The sequence below is a fragment of the Nyctereutes procyonoides genome, unplaced genomic scaffold (assembly GCF_905146905.1).
Source record: "Nyctereutes procyonoides isolate TBG_1078 unplaced genomic scaffold, NYPRO_anot_genome, whole genome shotgun sequence".
Taxonomy (NCBI): domain Eukaryota; kingdom Metazoa; phylum Chordata; class Mammalia; order Carnivora; family Canidae; genus Nyctereutes; species Nyctereutes procyonoides.
In genome coordinates this window covers 3590945-3612656 of record NW_026575052.1, presented here as the reverse complement: position 1 = coordinate 3612656, position 21712 = coordinate 3590945, and the positions used below count along the sequence as shown (strand labels likewise).

Below are 21712 nucleotides of genomic sequence, written 5' to 3'. Positions count from 1 at the left end.
GCGGCGGGGGGGGGGGTGATGGGATGGACAAGGACAAAGAAACCATCTCAACTTGAAAGAAATTGATCAAACAAGAGTCTTATGATAAAAACTTTATTGTCTTAAATATCAAATGTTTTACACATCACTTTTTCTTCAGAAAGTTCCTATTAAAAAAAGAAAAATAAAGTGTTTCGATTATTTAGGGCTGACTTAACATTTCAGTATGTGACAAAAACTCAAACCCAAATGCATCTAGTTCACTCAGCTGCAGACAGGTCCTATGTCCAGCCCCTGAACCAAGGGCACAGTGCAGCCAACTGTGGGATTCCTGAGTTTGGTTCTCTTAAGTTCTCAGAGTTTTCCCAACTCTCAAAACCAAAGCACTATGGGAGTGACTAAGCTATCGGCAAGCCTATTTTGCCAATCTGCCTAGTTTCTTAAAAGATGCAGTAGTCTCAAAGCTTAAAGAAAAGTCAGAAAAGCAACACAGGAGCAATTGCAAGAACAAATAAAGGAGGGGGGGGGAGAAGGGTTTCTATTTGCTAAGATTTGCCAAATAAGGCTACAAAACTGGTAAACAAACCTTACTCGAGAGCGAAGGCCATTAGCCCAACTTGCCATGAAGACGAGATTTCGAATAAACACACACAAATCCATTTCCGTTGTAGGTGCACAGTGGAAAAAAAAAAGCAATATAATATGTTGAACTGCTCTGAGTGCCTCACTATTTCGAAAGGATGATCGAGAGAACAGACAATGGAGGATAATCATTCGGAGAGAAAGGTGTCGGGACACATCAACTCAGAAAGCTATGGGGCCTTCAGGGAAAGGTATAGAAGGCTGGTCAGCGTCAGGTCATCTCAGGCTGAAGGGATCTGGAATCCGACTGGCTGACCTCGGTAGGAGACGGCCCGAGGCCTCCTTCCTTCAAGCCACAGATGCCTTCATTCAAGGTCGTGTGTAAAGCAAACTCTTGGTCAACAAAGTCTTTTCCCATCAGACATGGATTTTCCCAGGGAACAATATCCAGCATGCCCCTTCCCCAAGTCAGCTAAACGAGAACCTTCTACGTATTTAAAGAAATACGGTTCTGCAAAAATTCTAATTTTGTGTCCTACGCCCCCACCCCAGGTCTTCTGTCAGCTGCCTAACTTTTTTAGGTAAAAGAAACATTCTCTAACTCCTACAGCCTTGAACCGTTTTTCTCCGATTTCATTCCTTAAGATTGTGCCCTGAAGCTTACCAGCTATGTCCTCTCACCTCTTACAGCCCCCAGAGGGTCTAGATCACCAGTCCCAATACGCAAACGACAAATCTGTGGGTTTTTCCTGATTGGAAGCCTCAGAAGTCGCTGGGAGTCACGCCCAGAAACTACCTGCAAGCCTCAGGATTACAACATACGTGGTGACATTTTAAATAATGGGTTGAAGAATGTCCTTTTAATGGAGCTATCCTGTCCAAGATTTGGGAGAACCTTGAATCCTCTTGTAATAATTCTGCCCCCCACCTGGCCCCATCGCTTGCTACGTTTTCTGCTCTAGATTCCCATTTCCACATCTTGGGCTCAGCTGCTTTGAAACGGCAAATACCGTAGGGTCCTCTGCTAAGTCCTGTTGGCCCAGATGGTCAGTATTCCAGAGGGGCCATGCTCAGATGGGGAGTGGGGGGATCCCACAGCACACCCCGCATTTCTACCCCCTCCAACTCTCCCCAAGGATGTCCCAGTGGGCGGAAAAGCTGTCACTGGTGCACATTTGGGATCATCTCCCATTTACTTGTGCTTCTATTCTATCTGCTTCCTCCTGCCCCCTAGCAGCATATAGTATTTCCAAATTATTTATACTGCTCTCTTCAAGTATTTCTATCAAACGTTAGAACATTTTTTGTTGGGCAGCCCGGGTGGCTCAGCGGTTTAGCACCGCCTTCAGCAGAGGGCCTGATCCTGGAGACCTGGGATCGAGTCCCATGTCAGGCTTCCTGCATATGGAGCCTGCTTCTGCCTGTGTCTCTGCCTCTCTCTGTTTCTCTCATGAATAAATAAATAAAATCTTTAAAAAAACACATTTTTTTGTTTCTGAATCTATTTAGAAAAATAATTAAAAAAACCTCTTTTAGAGCAATTTTAGGTTCATAGTGTCTATTTCCATTCTGAGCCTGATTTTCCCAATCTCCTCTGAATGTGAACTAAATTATTCTAGTATGACTTAAAAAATAAAACCCTGCCGATAGGCAAAAAGAGATCTTGCCCTTAATGCCAAAATTTGTTTCATTATCTCCTAACTAGATAGGACTTCACGAGGGCAGGCTTCCAATCTGATTTAGTCACTCCTGTAACCCCAGTGCTCCCCAGTACCTGGCACACAGGCACTTAATGTTTGATGAATCAATAAACTTTCCTTTTTTTTTTTTTTTTTTTTTTAAGTAAACTCTGCCCCCAACATGGGGCTCACAATCCCAAGATCAAGAGTTCCATGTTCTACCGACTGAGCCAGCCAGGCGTCTCACGAGTCAGTGAATCTTATTCAAAGACTCATCCTGTATAGAGCCTTCAAGAGTACCAGATACATTTTCTTGGACTTTGTCTTAACAACCACAATACAGACAGTGCAACAAAGAACATAATAAACACCTAGAAACCACTTTTTGGTACTCCTGATGTAAAAACGCCCTACTGTAATTCTTCTATCTAGGGAAATCTAAAGATTTGATGCAGGGTAATTCTGAATTGACAATGAAGGTGAGTCTTTAGCACCACTCCATGCACGCCTCTATCTCTAGGAAGGCCATTTTCAAATCCCCCACGTCCCCCCCCCTCCCCGACACTTCCACTTTTATTTCCCACCAAAATGTGATGCTTTTGCTATTTGGAGAAACTAAGGCACAAGAGAAAATCAAGTACATCAAAGGTTTACCCCTAATTTATTATTCAATGAACTCCTAGGAACACTTCACTGAGAGCCCTCTAAGGTATAGAACTCAAGCCATGATTTTACATTTCTAGTTCTCAAGGACATGCTTCAAATTTACTTTCTTAAGAGGAATTGGTGTTTTTTAACTCTTTCAGAAAAAAAAAGCTATTTTTATGTTACTGAACTCCTAACACAAAAGGTTAACATTCCATCTTCTGGAAAGGGAAACTCTTAATAACAGTTTCTTTCTAGCTCAGCCACAGACTATACTAAGTTACCAAATTCAAAGGAAAAATTTGGCTTTTTGGTGCTTGTGCTAGAGAATGGAAGAATGCATAATCTAATTAGCTTCTCTTAGGAAATGTTGCCAGTGATAACAAGTTTGAAATACATAGTTCAATTATCCTGCTTGTTCTCATTACAGGTGGCAAACAGGAAGGAAAAGGAAGTCGGAATGCACTGCAACATTCCTGGCCAGCTATTTGCAAGGCTATTTTTATATACATGGTGGGATAAAAGCCACCTTAAATGGAGAATATATCTGTAGATAAAAAATTAACTGTAGGGTATTTGTCAATCACACATGTATATATACACATGAGCTGATGGTTAAACCAACTAAGTTTTTATGGCTTTTACTAGAGATAGAAAGCTGTGCTAGGGGAAGAAGGCGGATTCCATTTTAACTAGTTATCATAAAACTCAGTGACACAGAGTTTCATAGATCTTTCCATTTTTATGCAACCCTCTCTCGCTGGAGAAATGCTTTGGGAAAAAACACATGGGTTGTGTCTTCCTTTAGTGCATATGGAGACACGGAGCTCTGGGAGGTTTCATAGGCTCCGAGGAAGAACGGTTTTAACAGACACCCACCATCTCTCCAGTTCTCTTTGCCAAGCAACTGGCTATCTTTATATGTTGATGGCTAAGGGCCAAACTGTGGGATGAAGGCTGGCTGATGTCTAGAGGCCTAAACATGTACAAGAGGAATCATTCTTACCAGCCCCAATGGGCAAAATCTACAGCCTAGGCATAGCTGTCTGGTCACCAAGCACATTGCTACACATGCCAATCAGCTTAGGGTAAACTGCAAGTCATACAGTACAATCTTCTCCTCTCTTTGGTGAATAAACAGACCACCCTTGGAGGTGAGTGCTGACCACAAAACCATTCATTACTGGTTATGGCAAAGAAGCTGTCCAGTAAAATGGCCCATTACTATGCACGGCTAACCAGTAACTATTTTGTTGGCCACCAGAGGAGTTCACAATGATTTTATCTTATTTTTAGAGAAGTTAATCTTAAATTCCTTCATTTTTAAAAAAAGTTTGACTTTTAAAAACATTTTTTTTTAGTAATCTCTACACCCAACGTGAGGCTTGAACTCACGACACTGAGATCAAGGGTCGCATGTTCTTCCGACTGAGACAGCCAGGCGCCCCGAATTTCTGCACTTTTAATAAAACTGACAATGAAGTTTCACTAGTGTCATGTTCCTTAATTCCCTTTTGGTGTTTTAAGAACTGCAAAATTTAAAATGATTCAAAATCCTAACAGATATCAACAATTTTACTTTCATATAAATGATGGGACAGGAAATACGGTTTTAAAAATTGAAAGCAATTATACATTAAAAAATAAATGATGAAAAAAGAAAAGGATAATTGGCAAGTGGGTTCAGCTCATTCATTCAAAGTACTCCTAACAAGAATGCATGTACAACTACAGGCCTATTCAATTTTCTCCTAAAAATAAATATACATATGTAAAAAGCTATTATAATAAAACCTTTTCCGGGTTGATATTCTGTATTCCACCTGGGATTGATCCCCAAATCTCTGCACTGTGAAAACTGAGCGGCCAAGCCTGAGCAGTGCACCACTGCCCACACCGAAGACGATGAGGCCCATCTTCACACAGAGGCTTTTTTGGAGAAGTCTGCTGTCATTGATAACTTCCCCCACCTCACTCCAACCTGACCCTAAAGATTTATAAGCTTAGAATAAATTCCCAATTATCACCCATAAAGCAAATACAGGGGGCCATTGCATTGCTATTAGATTTTGCTTCAATCATAGCACCAACTACTTAATTACAATCACAGCTCTTAAGAGTCGGTTGACAGAAATCCTATATGCAGTTTCCTAGTGCATCTTACATCTTTGGTGTGGGGCAGGCAAAAAGGGTCTGCAACAGGATCATCTGAAAGAACATCTTAAAGACAACCTGGCTGACCCGCTGTTTCAAGCGCCCTCTTGAAAACAGTAAACCACAATTCCTTCTGTCAACCATCTCCTAACGTCAGGATCATGATGAATCTATGTGACTTTCCATCACATCACTAAAGTCTCATAACACACATACAAACATCACAGCAAAAAGAAAAGAAGATGGAATAGGGTAGAAGAGAAACGTCTCTAAGTGCCCCCAAATTAAAATTTCAAAAACTCCTGAGATATGAGCTTCCATTTTGATTGTGCTCAATGACTCAAATTTTGATGGAAAGAATGCGCTTTCAAAGAGAGTAAGACTTTAGACAAAATCATTTAACACTAAGTTCACGAATCACCCTCTCAAAGCATCTGTTTCAAACACACTGCGAACCAGAACTTGGAATCGGGAGTCATTCTCAAAATTCTTTTCGATAAAACCAAGATTTCAGATTCCTGCTAGGTACATAAGAGAGTTTATTTTCCAGGAAAAACTACCTAAAATCTATCCAGTAGGATTATTGCACAGTGGGGCCCACAGGACAATGGTTTCCAAGGGCTAGTCCTCATATAAAAAAAAGGCCACAATAAATACATCTATATACTATGCCCCACTCTACCTTGACATGGTAAACACAAATATGATGCATCTTATTTTAAAAAGAAAACTCCTGAGGAAAGAAAGGGATGGAAATCTCTACCAAGGCCACTTGAGTCAGAAACTGCAGTTACTATTTCTGGTGCCATGAAGGACACTCAACAAAGAGACTGACCATTCCAAGCACCAAGATGAACCAGTGACAAGGTTATTCCACTTCACAATATTTCACTCAGATCGCAGCTCAACCTGAGCTTTAGAAGAACTTCCTAGTAAATGAGCTTTGAAAGGAAATAAACTGCTGGCGATCAACCCATTAGCAGAACTTTAAGTTCATCATTAATCACTAAAGGTTGAGGTGCGATCTGTAAGATGCTAGCAAACCCACTATCTAGTCAATTCCAGTGTTTCGGCCATTATTTTTCACTCATAGTTCTTGAAACATCACCAAGACATTTGCAAACGAATTTATAGACTCTTCCCTTTTCTAGCTGGGTAGCACCATGTTTCACTCTGACGTTGACTCCCACCCCAAATACTTGGCAATCCATGCAGCAGCCTATGATGCACAAAGCAGCCCAAGTTCAAAACCCTCCCACCTCATTCCATAAAAAGGTCAAATCCTAACCATACAAATAAAAACATACCACTCTAGAATATATTATTCAATTATTCAATTTCCTGTTGTAACTGATGAATCATCAATACACAGAGCACTAAATATAATTCCAAACACCAAACCATGTGATCCAGTTTGTAAATGGACAACTGAGCCAACAAGCCATACCTTGCCTACAGCACAGACACAGCCAAAATGGGAAGTTAATCTGCTTTTAGCTGCATGGGTGGTGGGATTTCTCATGGTTTCTGCTTTTTAAAGCATTCACTCTCATTCTAAAATGGTATGCTATACACAAAACCATCAATTTTATTCCAGAATACATCATCTTAATGGTAATAAAAAGCTTTTGTATGCACATACTGCCAATACATTTAAAAAGGCCCAAATTTTAACAAAGAGAATAGACAAATTCATCAGACAAGAGATAAGTTACTTTGGCCGAAAAAAATCTTTAAAAAAAATCTGGCTCAACATTCTGCTTGCAGGTTTCTACATATATTGTATATGTGATGAGTGGGGTGTGTGTGTGTGTGTGTGTGTGTGTGTGTGTACACGTGTATAGCTTTTCTTAAGGGAATGGAGTATGGTCTAGCCCCCTTTTCCATGGTTATGTAGGAACTACAATGTTCTTCGCTAGCAAAACGAGAAGTGCAAGGTCTGCATTTCCACCAACTCGATGCAAAGCCCCGAGAGCTTCCTGCAAAGTGAAGCCGGCACGGAGAATGCGGTCAATGTCTGCAGCGGGAAAAATTAATGGTGAAAGAACGGAGGGACTTGGTGATGACTGGCTGGGAGGTGGTTCAAATTCAAGAAGTGGCCCTGCAGCTTCAGGACAGACATCTTCTCTGGTCTCAGGCCTGTCTGTCACCGGCTTGTGTGTGCTCTGACCCAAATCTTTAACCAATATGAAACTGGACAAGGACTTCATTTGCTCAGACGTGTGACTGACTGCATCCTCCTCACCTGCTAAGAGTTGGGGTGGAATGTCTACACCTAATGTGCAGTGTGACTGCTTAGACGTTTTAGCTGAGGCCAGAGTGGCAGAGCTGGTCTCCTTTACGGATCCCCTAGGCTTGGGGACACTTTCCTTCTCAGTTCCTAGGCCATCACCCAGATCCCCAATGTTACTATTTTCTACTACATCTACTCCAGCACCATTTGAAGTGTCTGTTAGCTTTTCTGCCCTCACCGATACACATATGCTCTGATGAAAGGAGACTTGTGAATGGTCTTCATTCTGGGTAACTGTGAGACGCTCACTTTGGGTCCATCTTTCAGAAAGGTCCTGAATACCTGTGTGGCCCTCAGTTATCATTTCTGACTGATAGGTAACTTCTCCAGATGTATTTTCTGAAGCTGGTTTACTACTAATGACCAGAAGTTCATGGAGTTCCTTCAAAGCTGCTGTTAGAGACGAGCAAGGTTCCTCTGCTGACTCCACAGAGGGCTGACAACTGCCACCAAGACTCAAGGAGGGGGAGCAATCCTCATCCTCTTTACTTATTCCAGACATTTCAACATTACTGTCTGGGAGTTGTAAATCCTGAGTGCAAACTGAATTACTCAAAATTTCAGATGAAGGAGGATTACATTTTGATGTTTCTACTTCCATCAAGGGATTATCTAAGGTGAGAGCAGATGCACCGATGTTCTTGACACTGGCATGCTGACCATCCGCTGAGTTAAGCATAGCAACTAGAGACTCTTCAGCTGTATCTACTTCCATAAGTGTTTCTGAATTTGAGCAGCCAAAGCATCCTGAAGGTAGAATATTTTCCTCTGTACCCAGAAGGTCCACATTGTGTTGTAGCCCATCTTCTTTCATTGTCGTTTCCAAATCAACACCTTTCTGTTGATTCTGTTGCCTTTCTCCAAGAATTTCAAAGTCCTCTGTGCTACAGAGATGTTCTTGATCATTCTGTTGTCCAACCCCATGCTGTTGATTCCCTGGTTCTTTGTGCTGCTGCAGGCCATTCACCTGACTCAGTTTCTGATTTTCTGGATACCAACCCTTTTCACCTAGAAACCCTGGTGGTTCTTGCACCCTACTAGTTGTGACAGATAAACTAGCTTGCTGTCTTGTGTGGAGAGGAGATCTGAGGCCCTGGGTGCTTCTTTCAGCAGATTTATCCGTATTATCGGCAACAATGGCTTCTTCGGAGGAATTCTGCAAAGGCATGGCTGGACTCTGGTCTGCTGGAGCACTGTCTGCTGAAGAAGCACTATTAGAAAGATCCTGCAGAGGAAGATGTTCTTTCTTTTCAGAGGTTATCTGGAATTCAGCTGAAGCCTTCAAAGCCTTCACAGCCTTAGGTTCGATGCTGTCGGGGTCACTGGGCTTCACAGGGCAGGCTGAAGCAGGGACGGAGTGAGCAAGACTCACAGGATCACCAATCTCAGGACTCTGTCCTGAACGATGGACTGGATGGTTAAATCCGTCTGAAGTTGGTAATGAGGACATTCCCAGTGAGGTAGTTTCTTTACCGCTTTTCTCTATATGGAACAAAAAGGAAAAGAGATTAATTAGCAGGTTACAGAGGCCACCAAATGATCAGATGATACAAATCTATACAGGACAGAACAAAATCAGGTCCTTAAACTTGGGTTTGTCTTATATCCATAGACTTACACAAGAACCATTCTCACTGGGGTGACAGTTTAACATCAGAGCATCAGAATAAATGTGTTCTTAATAAAACATGTGCACTCTAATTCAGTATTTTTCTTTAAGTACCATTAATAAACATCCACATAATGGCTGGGTCAGTGCTCAAGGCTGAGGGATATTTATGTATTTTTACTCTCTGTGAGTTCAGAACTCTGGAAGAGTTTCTCCAAGTGTGTTCTATCACTTGCCCTGAAATCACCTGGCATGTTTGCTAAGCATGAACATGGGAGGAAACCCACAAATCTGCATTTTTAAGAAGCTCCTCAGGTGATTCTTAAGCATGTTGCAAATTTTAAAGATCTTTGCACTAGAATGATGCTCACGTCAATGCACTTTTAGTGTTTCAAATGTGAACCCAAAGGTTCTAAATGACAACCAATTCTAAAACCAGCTCTATCTGGAACAGAGTGGGAATTATAAAGAGATAGGAGGATATGCTTAAGAATCTCCAGAAGGCAGAGAAATATTTAATTCATTTCTATCCAAACTTCCTGAAAATCAGGATAAAACTATGTGAACGTGGAGTCAAACAAAAATAAAGCTAAAGGTCAAACAGATTAAATCCAATCATCACCTTACCAAATAGGGCAAGTTTTAAAAGGATTATCAATTACTTTATCACATTAACATAGTACAACTAAGTAAGAACACTTAGGTACTTTGAGGGCACAGCAGGTGGCAGTCCTGGCAGTGGAGGGAGATAGTTCATAACAGTTTTTTGATAGGCAATGGCAATTTAGATTGACTGCAACTGAGCACTCACAGGACGGCAGGCTCAAACACCACCTCACGACACCATTAATCATCAGCTCCAATCCTCCTTTTGCCACAAATCCAGTTAAACATTGACCTCTGCACAATTAGTATAAGATCTTTAATTAAATGTCAAAGGCTGGTAACAACTACTTCACAGTACAATCTACCAGGGCAGATGTGACTTAAATGCTTCATGCTGATTAACATCCGATGTGGGCAGCCTGATCTTAAGATGTCATGAAGCAATCCAGTTAGGATTCAAACAGCTCTAAATCATTCTAACGCAACACTGGTTAACAGCATGAGAAGATAAGGCACTATGTCAGAAAGTTACTGACTTCTTGCAAAACAATCTGATAGCTTAGAGGTAAATAGGAAAACAGAATTTATGTCAGTGGCAAACTGTATCCATTAGTGTCTAGAAACACAGTTATTAGTTTTATTTATCAATCTCTAAGACTGGCTCTGAAAAAGGTTCAACTGTGACTTAATGCCAACAGAAAAGGTGTTACATGTAAAGTATCCACGTGAGTGGCATGGGGTATGTGATAATGGCCTTCTGGCACTGGCATGCCAGTTAGGACAACTGCATGAGGTCAACACGGCCTCGATGTGTTTGGCACTCACTATGAAAGCAGCACTTAGTCCTCCTGTAGCTGAGATGGTGGGTCTCACTGGCTTAAATCCTAACTGTAGGGAGCACTGGGTCAGTACTACAGGATAGGAGAAAGGGATGAGGACAATGGATATTAAGACTAATTAAACCATGCCCATTTTTACCTCACCTTGTAAGGAAAAAGGAAAAAAGAAGAAATTGAATGCTAAGTATCTAATTACAACCAGCCTGCAAACAACCCCTATGAAGTCCCAGGTTGGTATTAAAAGACTTTCTTTCTCTTGGTAAATCAGCTCAGGCTGCCGTCTCCCAAATTTACACTCCAGGCAAAAGGGAGCAAAATGCCTCTGGGGGAGAATCTGTCAGGTTAGGGAAAGATGGGAGAGCCAAGTGTCAGCTCTTCTTTCTGAGGGAATAAAACCTCAATCCTGTGAACCTGTGTCCCTAGACAAGTCACCTGGTCTAGGCTTCCACTTCTTCAGTGGATTGACAATTTCTACCTTTTGCTAACTGTGGCATTTGTGTGCAGTGCTATGAAAAAGAACTTTCCCGTTTTCAAAAGAGAGGGACTCCCAAAACCCCTGAGGGTGTAGTTATCTCAATGACAATGTGCAGTGGTGCTGACATTCTTGATTCGATATATTCACAATGGTCGTTTTTACTGGGATTTCCCTCCCCTCCTTGGACTGTTCTAGTGGTTGAGAAGACTTTGCATAGGAAATTGTGCTGAGATATGTCTGTATGCCAACACACAGATGCATATACAGGCTAGTTGTAACCAGATTAAACAAGGTGAAATGGATGGCGGAAGCTAAATTCCAAAACGGCTGCAGATACAGAGACTTTCAGACCACAGACGATAACTGGATGGAAGGCTTAACGTGGTGTCTATAAATACCTGGTCTGGGGCCCACTCCAGCTGCAGTACACACACACTACATGCATCATGGCTTCTGACGCTCTGTTTGAATTAGGAAACAGACAAGCAAACTTGGGTTAACAACGCAAACCACACAGCATGCAGGGTTTGTCTCCATTCCTCTGCCACCTTTACAATCAGGAACTGGTAGAGTCAAGCTTAGGGAATGTTTCAGTAGTCTGGTTGGTTTAATTCTCTCACAATACATAAAGCAATGTGTCAACTTCAACAGATTTTTCAATAGAACTTGGAAAGAAATGAACTTCACACACCCACACACATGGCATTCATGGGCAGACATGTGGGACGGGTGGAGAACAGAAGACCCATAGATGGAATCACACGGTATGGAAATCTTAAAGGTGAACGAACACTTGTAACAGTAACTTTCCAAATCTCCTTCTCAGTGGAGATTTATTTTTAGAAGAAAAACAAACCAAACTGGATTATCCTGGCTTAACTTACTTTTTAGCCAGTTTTTAGAAGATGTATTAGATATAGCGCTCCTATTCCGGTTCATTTTTCCATTGAAAGAAAAGATAAAGGCATTCTGGTATAAGGTCTCCACCAAAGAAACAGTTTTTAGTAAAAATACTTTCATCTACCCTGTCCAGAGTCTTGCTTGTGATGATACTGGGAAGTTGGGTGTTCCAAACAAATAGGACCTGATGTAGAATTATTCCACTATTTAAACATTATAAAAATTAGTACAAGTCACATATTGTAACAAAAGGTCACATGAGGAAAAAAACAAAACAAAACCATTTCCTTTCAATCCTTCAAAAATATATTTAATTTTATTTTTAATGTTCTTAATCTCTTTGCCCAGCGTGGGGCTCAAGCTCATGACCCCGAGAGAGATCAGGAGTAGCACGGTCTACCGACTGAGCCAGGCAGGTGCTCCTCCTTTTAATCCTTTCAATTGGCATATTCTCTTCACTGCGCCTGAAAACACCTGTGGTTTCTATTTTAATCTCCTAAACTTTTTATTATAAGAAGGTAATTACACAAAGAAGGTAAATGTTAGTAGGTTAGAAAGCATTGCTATCATCAGCTAGTGCTTCTCAAATAAAAACACGAAATTGTGGAGGAAAAACAGAGATTTCACAAGATGGTAATACATCTTCATTTTATGAATACCTACTATTATGATTGACAAGTTACTAAAAACAGGTAAAACCTTCTAAGTGGGTATGTCAAACTCAGTCATGCTTGCCTTGCAGGGAAGATTAAAACTATTAATTTAGTCTCTGACTGGTTGTTCAGAATTTTCCCCTTCCTGCAAGACAGTTAAATCATAACCAAAGCTGTACTTTATATTTAAACTCAAAGGTGCCAAAAGGTGTGACTAGATTACAAAAAAGGGCCAGATTGGAAAACTGCCTGCTACCCACACCCATTTGAAAGAGGCTCAGGGCTAGACCTCTGGATGTTCTCTAAGTTAAAAACACTGGCAAAACCTGGCTATTTTTAAAGCTCCAATCTTTTTTGTCTTTACAAGAAAGCTATTCCCTGGACTTGTAGCTCTAATACATTTTACTATACCAGGAAAACACTGTTCGTGATATTAGTCACTGATGAATAATTATAGCTCAAGACTTTAAAATAACCCCAACTTAAAAGTTAATCCTCTTTAGCTTCTAGAAAATGTATCCCAGAGTCACTGTTTTATAACAGATGGGGGAAAATGATACCATGGAGGTAGGATTTCAGCAAAAATGTGTCCTTCCAGTTAACCCAGAAAACTTGGCTTGGTCTTTAGATTTAAACAAGCCATGACAATTCAAACTTAGGGAAAAATGATTAGGTATCACCATGTCAACAGTTGACATACTGTTCTAATTTGGCCCAAGGACACACTATGCAATCTCATTAAAAGCATAAACACTGTGTCTGATTAGTATTCAATTATGTGTCTTATTGGTGGTTGTCTTATTGGTGGTTGACTTTAGGGAGATATTAAAAAGGTCAGGACTGCTTAGTCACAACGACAATGCTATCCTTCAAAGGAAATGGGCCTAAGAAAAGGAAAATAAAATTTCAGGGAAACTGTAGAACTCAAAAGGAAATGTCTGCTTACTGTAATTTTTTTTTTTAAAGTAGGTGCCACACCCAACATGGAGCCCAAAGCGGAGCTTGAACTCTCAATCCTGAGATCAAGACCTGAGCTGAGATGGAGAGTCAGACACTTAACGGACTGAGCCAGCCAGGCACCCCTGTAGGAAATTCTGTTAGGGGGAAAAAAAAAAAAACCCACAAGATTTTTTAAGGAAGCCTTACCAAAATGTGCTTAAGCAAATAACTCCCCAATGTACCTAATAACACAGCAATGGATCTGTCGAAAGACTGAGGTCTTCTATATTGTATTCAGAGATAGGAGGCGGTGGTGAGAGGACAAGGAATACATCCATGACAGGACGATGACACGGATTAGAAATTATCCCCTCTGAATCTCCAACCTCCCTTGCTCACCGACCAATAACAACAAAGTTATTTGAGACCTTGGCCACTGCAAATACCTGCATCCTCTACGGATTTTTGAAGAGCTTCTGCTAATTCTTGGTCTGCAATCTCCTCTGGCCGCACGTCCTCTCGCCCAGCCCCATATGCCAATCGGGCACACTCGGGTAACTCTCCCTCAGGAAGGAAGGTGGTCTGAGAGCCTGTGGTGCCGATCACGAGTACATTTTTCTTGAGGTCAATGGAACACTTAGAAGAAAGAAACCAAAGGCTGACAATAGTGGATAAAAGGCCATGCAGAAAAATTATCATGAATTTAAATATTTAAATTGTATTTAATATGCAAATATTTAAAGTAAAGTTTTAGCAGAATTCTCTTTATAGGATGCAGTTTACACTTACTTGTCTAACCCAACCCCTGTTCATTTCTGAATTTAAATGTAATACACATCACTGTACAAAATTTGGAAAAAGGCCAGGCATAATCAGCAGTCCCACTTTTTAGAAACATGTAAGTGACTTTTTCTTAAAAACTGAGACACACTATTTATACATTCACATTTACATTACTATTTACATTTTGCTTATTGCATAAAGTATAACTTATATTTAAACTCAATACCAATGGTCTCAAAAGTGGTATATGGGCAAGGCCACCTCTATAAAAGTATTCTTTATTTCATACTTATGCTACCCTCCTTTTCTGTGTATTTTTCTTAATCTTTGACATAGGATAGTATACACATACATGTTTTATACCTACTAGGTTGAAGAATACTGGTCTATATCCTGACTAACAAACACAGAGAGATGACAATAAATTGGGTTTTATTAACACAATGATTCACTCACCCCTTCTACTTAAAATTCTGCACTTTAAATAGAATATTAATGCAAAAATTTTAAAAGATTTTATTTATTTATTCATGAGACAGAGAGAGGCAGAGACACAGGCAGAGGGAGAAGCAGGCTTCCTGCGGGGAACCTGATATGGGACTTGATCCCAGGACCCCAAGATCATGACCTGAGCCAAAGGCAGACACTCAACCACTGAGCCACCCAGGTGCCCCGCAGTATGTTTTATAGGGATTTAGTAATAAAAATCTCTTTAAAGAGTATTAGTGACATAAAAATATTGACTGGATCGGAAATCCTGCTGTGAAAAATCTCATTACCCAGGGGATTCTTCAATCAGAAGACTTTATCTTTAAACAAATTATTAGGTTTCAGAGTAGAAATATAAATATTATAAGCAAATATATTTATAAATCATTCTCCCTGTACTAAAATAAACATTTCCACTCCCAACATCTCATTGGATTCCTTCCTTAATCCTGTAGTATTCCTTCCTTAATCCTGTAGTAGTTCTTCTTCCTGACTGCCTAGGTAGTAAGGATTTACTAAAATGTATACTTGCAGTAAAATCACCATCATGGGGGCACCTGGGCGGCTCAGTCAGTTAAGTCACCTGGGCACCTGACTCTTGATTTTGGCTCAGGTCATGGTATCAGGGTTGTGAGATCGAGCCCCACGTCGGGCTCTGCACTGAACATGGAGTCTACTGAAGATTCATTCTCTCCCCCCTTCTCCTTTTGCCCCTTACCATCATGTGTTGTCCAGAGCCCTACAAACCCAACAAAAATTACCTGAGTTCTCATCAGAAACTAAAAATAACACAAGAGAACAAAGTTGCCTGTTATAATCTCAAACAGATGGCAAGATTTAAAAGATTCAGAAAGATTTCACAAGAAGAGATTCTATTTCTACTGATACATAATTTCAAACCATGCATGATGACATCCTCAGTTCAGGGACCCTTCCAGGTTGCAGAAGCCAGGACTTCTCAGTTTTCTGGTGTACACACGGAGGGAAATGATGTGCTAATAACCGTGTAACATACAAAATGCTGATGCAAAAGGAAAGCAAAGCTCTTAACTACCTGATGCCGCTTCAGCATGTCCAGTCCCAGAAGCATGTCCATGGGCTGCTCCTCAAGTATAGAGAAAGAACATGCCAGGAAGTCTCCTTCAATCTGAACCTGAGCTAAAGCACATTAACAGAAGAGATTATGGATTTTTTAAATTTTAATCTGCATTTATTTATTTAGACATTACTGATTTTTGCTTCAAAAGCCTCACAAAAAGCTTTGGAAATATATCTATCATTCTGTGCCTTGCTTCCTATGTTCAGTCAAACCCAAGGCAAAGCATGAAACAGGCGAGTCAAGTATGAAAATCCAGTAAGTCCACTGATCAGTTTGAAAGCCAATGAAGGTACCAGTTTATAAAGTGGATACAGTAAAACTATACCACCCAGAAGACCCAGCTTGATACGTGATACCATCAGGACACATGTTCAACTGGAGGAAAAGTGGCATTAAGGACTGGGGATGGGGGTGGGGGATGAATTCCTCCATATTAACCACTTGTTTCCTGTACACTTACAAAAGGCTTTCTAAAACGGAAATAAAATCTCTACACAAGTTAGCCTCTAAAAAGTAAACTGTTTATTACTGCCTGTTATAATCAAGTTTCTAATCGCCAAAGCCAGGAAAAAACCAATGCCTCTGTCTGCCTGGAGCCTCCTGCTTTGCCTTTCCTTAATTACTCCTCGTACTTTACATCTGTTTTTTGTTTTATTTTATTATTTATTTTTTAAAAAAGCACCTTAAAAAAAAAGATTTTATTTATTTCTTTATTTATTTATTCATGAGAAGCACACACAGAGAGGCAGAAACACAGGCAGAGGGAGAAAGAAGCAGGCTCCATGCAGGGAGCCTGCCGTGGGACTCGATCTTGGGTCTCCAGGACCACGCAGGCCCTGGGCTGAAGGCAGTGCTAAATCACTGAGCCACCCGGGCTTGCCCTACACCTGTATTTTAAAAATTACTTTGCTATTAAGTATATATTTTTTTAAAAAAAAAGAATTTTTATTTATTAGAGACACAGAGAGAGAGAAGGAGAGAGAGAAACAGGCAGAGGGAGAAGCAGGCTCCATGCAGGGAGCCCGATGTGGGACTCGATCCTGGGTCTCCAAGATCACACCCTGGGTGGAAGGTGGTGCTAAACCGCTAAGCCACCGGGGCTGCCCCCCCACTTTTTTTAAGATTTATTTATTTATTCATGAGACACACACAGAGAGAAAGAGACAGAGAGAGAGAGAGAGAGAGAGAGGGGCAGAGAGAGAGGCAGAGACACAGGTGGAGGGAGAAGCAGGCTCCATGTAGGGAGCCCGACATGAGACTCGATCTTGAGTCTCCAGGATCAGGCGCTGGGCTGAAGGTGGCGCTAAACCACTAAGCCACCAGGGCTTATATCTTTTTTTTTTTTTTTTTATTTAAGGATTTTATTTATTTTTGCGAGAGTGAGCAAGCAAGAGCAGGGGGGAGGGGCAGAGGGAACAGCAGATTCCCGCAGAGAAGGGGACCTGGAAGAGAAGTCCCTTATCTTCTACTGATCACAACTTAGTGTCTTCTCTGAAACTCCCTACTGCCTTGGTTTTTGTGTTCATCATTCCCAGCTTTTTAAATAATCCTTACCAGTTCTGTAGGATTTCTAAATGGCATTACTGTTTAAGCTTTGTGTTTTTGAATTACCACTTGCTTCTTTACTCAGAAAGTATTTTGAGATCTATCCCTGTACATGTGGCTCTGTTTCTTTCACTGTAAACCATCCCTTAGAGTACTGTCATGTCTATTATACCACAACTAATTTATCTATTCTACTGCTCTGGGACTTTCTGGGTCACTTCCAGTTTTCTGCTGTCATAAGCAATGTTTCTCTGAATATTCTTATACTTGTCTCCTGGCGTGTATTTAATTTAACAGTATATATATCATAGAAAATGGAATCATAGAATTCTAGGGGATATTAGCTCAGCTTTGCTGGATGATACTGAATTATTTCCTAAAATGTTTCTAGCAAAAAAAAAAAAAAAAGTTTCTAGCAGTGTATAAAACTTCCACCGTTCCACATTCTCACCAACACTTGGTATTATTAGATTTAAAATCTTGCTAATCTGGCAAGTAATTTTGCATTTATTTCTCTGATTAATAATAAACAACTTTTCATATATTTAATCATTTGAGTTTCCTGTTCAATAGTGTTTGGGGGTGTCAGTAAAAGAAAATAGTGTGGCTCAGTCACATAAGCATCTGACTTTGGCTTAGGTTATGATTTCAGAGTCCTAGGATTGAGCCCATCCCTCTGCCTCTCCCCTCTGCTCCTGCTCACTGGCTCTAATGAAAAAGAAAAAAAAAATAGTGCCCTTTCAGTCATTTCTGTAGTTTTTTATTCTCTCTCTTTCTTTCTTTTTTTAAAAAGCCGGCTCCATGCCCAGTGTGGAGCCCAATGTGAGGCCTGAACTCATGACCCTGAGATAAGACCTGAGCTGAGATCAAGAGCTGGACACTTGACTAAGCCACCCAGGCACCCCTATACTGTCTTTTTTACTGAGTTGGAGGACACACGCGTGCGCGCGCGCGCACACGCACACAATACACATATTCTGAATCTGAATCCTTTACTAGTCATATATGTTATAAAGCTTCTTTCCTAGTTTGTTTTTTGTTCCCTCTTTTATGCCTTTTGATTAAAAGTTCTAATCTTAATATGGCCCAATCTGTCAAATAATTTCCTTCCTAACTTTTAAGGAACCCCTGCATTATCTAAGATAGTCTCCCGCATTTTCTTCTGAAAGCTCTGACTTTGCCTTTCACATTGAGGTCTTTCATCAACCCTGAACTGACATTCATGTGTGATGTGAGACAAGGTCCAATTTTGAATCCATTTTTTCCATGGATACCCAGCTGTCCTAGTGCTGTTTCCTGAAAACTTTCCTCTGCTCTGTAAGATTTCCTCTCTTGTTTATCAAGGTTCAGGTAAGCATGGGTCTGTTTCTGTTCTAGTCCTTTGCTCTTGACATTTAGAAGGGGGAAGTTATTTCAGAGTGTCTTGCCTATTCCTACAATAAATGGCCCATGTAAAATTTTAAGTTAGCACATCAGGTCTCACAAAAAAAAAAAAAAAAAAAAAAACAAAAAAAACCACACACACACACACACACAAAACCCTACTGGGATCTTGATGGTATTACAATGACTCTGCTGCTGACGAATGTGGGAGAATTAACACCTTCGACATCCTGAGTCTTCTTATCCATGACACAGCTCCCTTTTATTTACATTTCCCTTACAATCGTAATGTTTTCCTAACATCGCCGAAGCTGCAAATGCTAAAGCTTGTCCATGTACACGGAAGGACACAAGGGACTGATACTTACTTAGCTTCCTCCTATTACCCTCCTACTTAAGACCATGGAAATTCTGAGAATTCAGACTCTGAAGCAACCTGTGTGTGGTAGTTCAGGCCTACCTGTGTCGGGAAGTGTATGTGAGGAAGAAATACCTTCCTATCCTTAGTCTACACAAATCGACAAAAGAAAACACAGAGAGTCTAATAAATAGACAAATATATTACAAGAGAAAAATAGAAGAAACTATTATTTGCAGTAAAATAAAAGCAACTTACAATAAAAAAAACCATTTTTAATCTGTACGTTAAGGAGTAAAAACTAATAATCCTTGATTGTATAAGGACATCAAGATGAATACTAATTCGGTGCTGGAAAAGCTGCATTGGTACAATTAGAAATACATTAAGAGCCTTTAAGTATTAATAACCTTTGAGTCAGTAGTTTCACTTACAGGAATATTGACTAAGAAAAAAAATTGAAATGTGCACAGAACTACACAAAAATCCACTGTCATGTTACAATAGTAAAATATTTGAGGAAAATTTTATCCTTAAAGTTGACAATTAAACCCACACAAGAGAATGCTCTGCATCTGAATGGTGCTTATGAAATTTAGAGCAACAGTGAGAAAATGTTATGAATGCTATTTTTTCATAAAAAGGGCATAAAATTCTGTATATTATATGACCACTTTTCTGCAAGAATAAAATGCATGGAAAAAAAGGCCAGAAAGAGATTAAGTCCAAATGGTACTTGGTGGTTGAGTCTCACTCATAAAGGATTTAAGGTATTAAGAAAAAGAATAATTTTGGTTAGAAATGAAGGATTGAACACATAAACTTACTCCATTTACTCCTAAAAAATTTACAATAAAAGTTGGCTTTTTTAAGGTACAAATCACTAACAACAAAAATAAAGAAAAGAAAACTGAAACACAATTTTAGAACAGAAAGCAGAGGGCAGTAAGGAAAACCGGGAAGCAAGCCAGTTCACAGCACACAGCTCCCCAGAGCCTGATGAACAGGGACCTGGCCCACCAGGGATGAAGGTCTCTGCAGGAGGCAGTTAGATCCTGGGGTTCCCTCTCACTCTCTGCTCAGCCAGGTGACTTCCTCCCTTCACCCCCACAGTAGACTAGAGGTTTATTTTCTCAAGAGGGTAAAACAGAGGTGGACACAAAAGAAGACCGGGACACAACAGGCACATAATTGAAATAGGGGGGCTGAGTTAGAGTTTACTGAGCCTCTAGCCCTATCCTCCCAACTCCCAGAGTACCTACAATCATACATGGCTGCCCATCCAAGTAATCTTCCAAATAGCTCTTTGGTGTCCTAATCTTCAATATGAGCAGATGCCAAGGATCGCCAGACACTCGAGAAAACTATGTAACACGAATATCAAATAAGGGCAAAACGTAACAGGAAGGTTGGAAGGCAAAGTTGAAACCCCGCAAACAAACAACACACCCAGGACACATGAAAGAGATAAACAGGAAAGAAAGAAAACTAGAAGACAAGTCCAGGATAGGAGATTGTCCCACCTGAGCAACAGACATGCTCGGGAAGGAAGTGAAAGGCAGCCAGCACAGTGGATGAAGAAAGATCCACACCCGAGAACATCACTGTGAAATTTCAAACCATTAAGGTCAAAGAAGATTCTACAAGCTTCAGAAATGGAAAAGAAATCTTTCACATAAAGGATCAAGAAATAGGACAGCAGCCAGCTTCTCTACAGCAACACTGACAAAAACTGTAGAAAACAAAAATGATTTCCAACTTAGCCAGACTGGTAGAGTATAGGGAAAAAAAAGACAAGTTCTGATATGTAAGGACTCAGTTTTCTCCCTTATGCTTTTCCTCAGGAAGCTACTGGAAGGTATACTCTCATAGGAGCAAAATTACAAAGAATAAGACAGGGAATGCATGTAATCTGATCTCACACCAAGAGGAAAGAAGCCTTTGGAAACCCAAGCAAGAGAGATTCTAAAACAACAGCTGTGAAGCAGCTCTGAAGCACCAGTCCTGTCTCCAGAAGAATCTTCAACAGGATGAAATGCATAAAGGAGATTTACACGACTATGTAAGTGTTTAGGAATTGAGTAACACACAGAATATGAAATGACCAAAACAAACCAGTAATTACAAGAAAAACAATACTAGACACGAAAGGAAAAGCAATCATTTTCAATAAGATGGCTCAATTCTCAACAGAATTTACGTATCAGTAATAGCACAATACACATTATTTTGAAATACGGAGGTAAGCACCAAGGAAATGAGCTAAAAGGAAATAAACTAAAATAGTTGAAAGGGATCTATAAGGATCAGGAACATAAAAGTACACAGTGACTGATTTTTTTTGTAACCAGCTAAAACATGTACATGTAAAACTCTGACATAACAGAAGATTTAAAATTTCTGGGGATTAGGTTGGCTGCATCAGATATAACCACGCAAAATAAAATTTTAACGTCTACTGCTCTGAAAAGACTCCCACAGTGACTTTGCTCACCTAGATGTACCCTTCCAATAATCTTCTGAGTGCCCACTCCTTTGGCGATACCTGCCCACCGACGGTCCACCAATCTCATTATATTACACCTTTCTGCACAAGCTTGGCTCATAATAGTCATCTGGGCACCTGGAGGTGGAGGGAAACATCAGATAATAAAAACAATATCCATGTTTGTGTTATAATTAAAAAACGCAGTCTGAGACCA

The 21712-nt window shown here is 40.3% G+C and overlaps 1 protein-coding gene across 4 annotated transcripts in view; it reads right to left on the bottom strand.

The window, feature by feature from the left end:
- Positions 1-77: 77 nt before the first annotated feature.
- Positions 78-21712, bottom strand: part of DDI2 (DNA damage inducible 1 homolog 2) — a 42123-nt gene continuing 20488 nt past the window's right edge. The window contains exons 6-9 of one of the 4 annotated variants that reach the window (XM_055331328.1): positions 21505-21633; positions 15680-15783; positions 13800-13989; positions 78-8814 (exon numbers count right to left, since the gene is read on the bottom strand). In XM_055331328.1, the coding sequence (XP_055187303.1) occupies positions 6929-8814; positions 13800-13989; positions 15680-15783; positions 21505-21633 (2309 nt within the window). In that variant the 3' untranslated portion in view covers positions 78-6928. Of the gene's footprint in view, positions 8815-11259; positions 13990-15679; positions 15784-21504; positions 21634-21712 lie in introns of those variants that run through there. The other 3 variants (XM_055331331.1, XM_055331329.1, XM_055331330.1) reach the window with 3 other exon arrangements.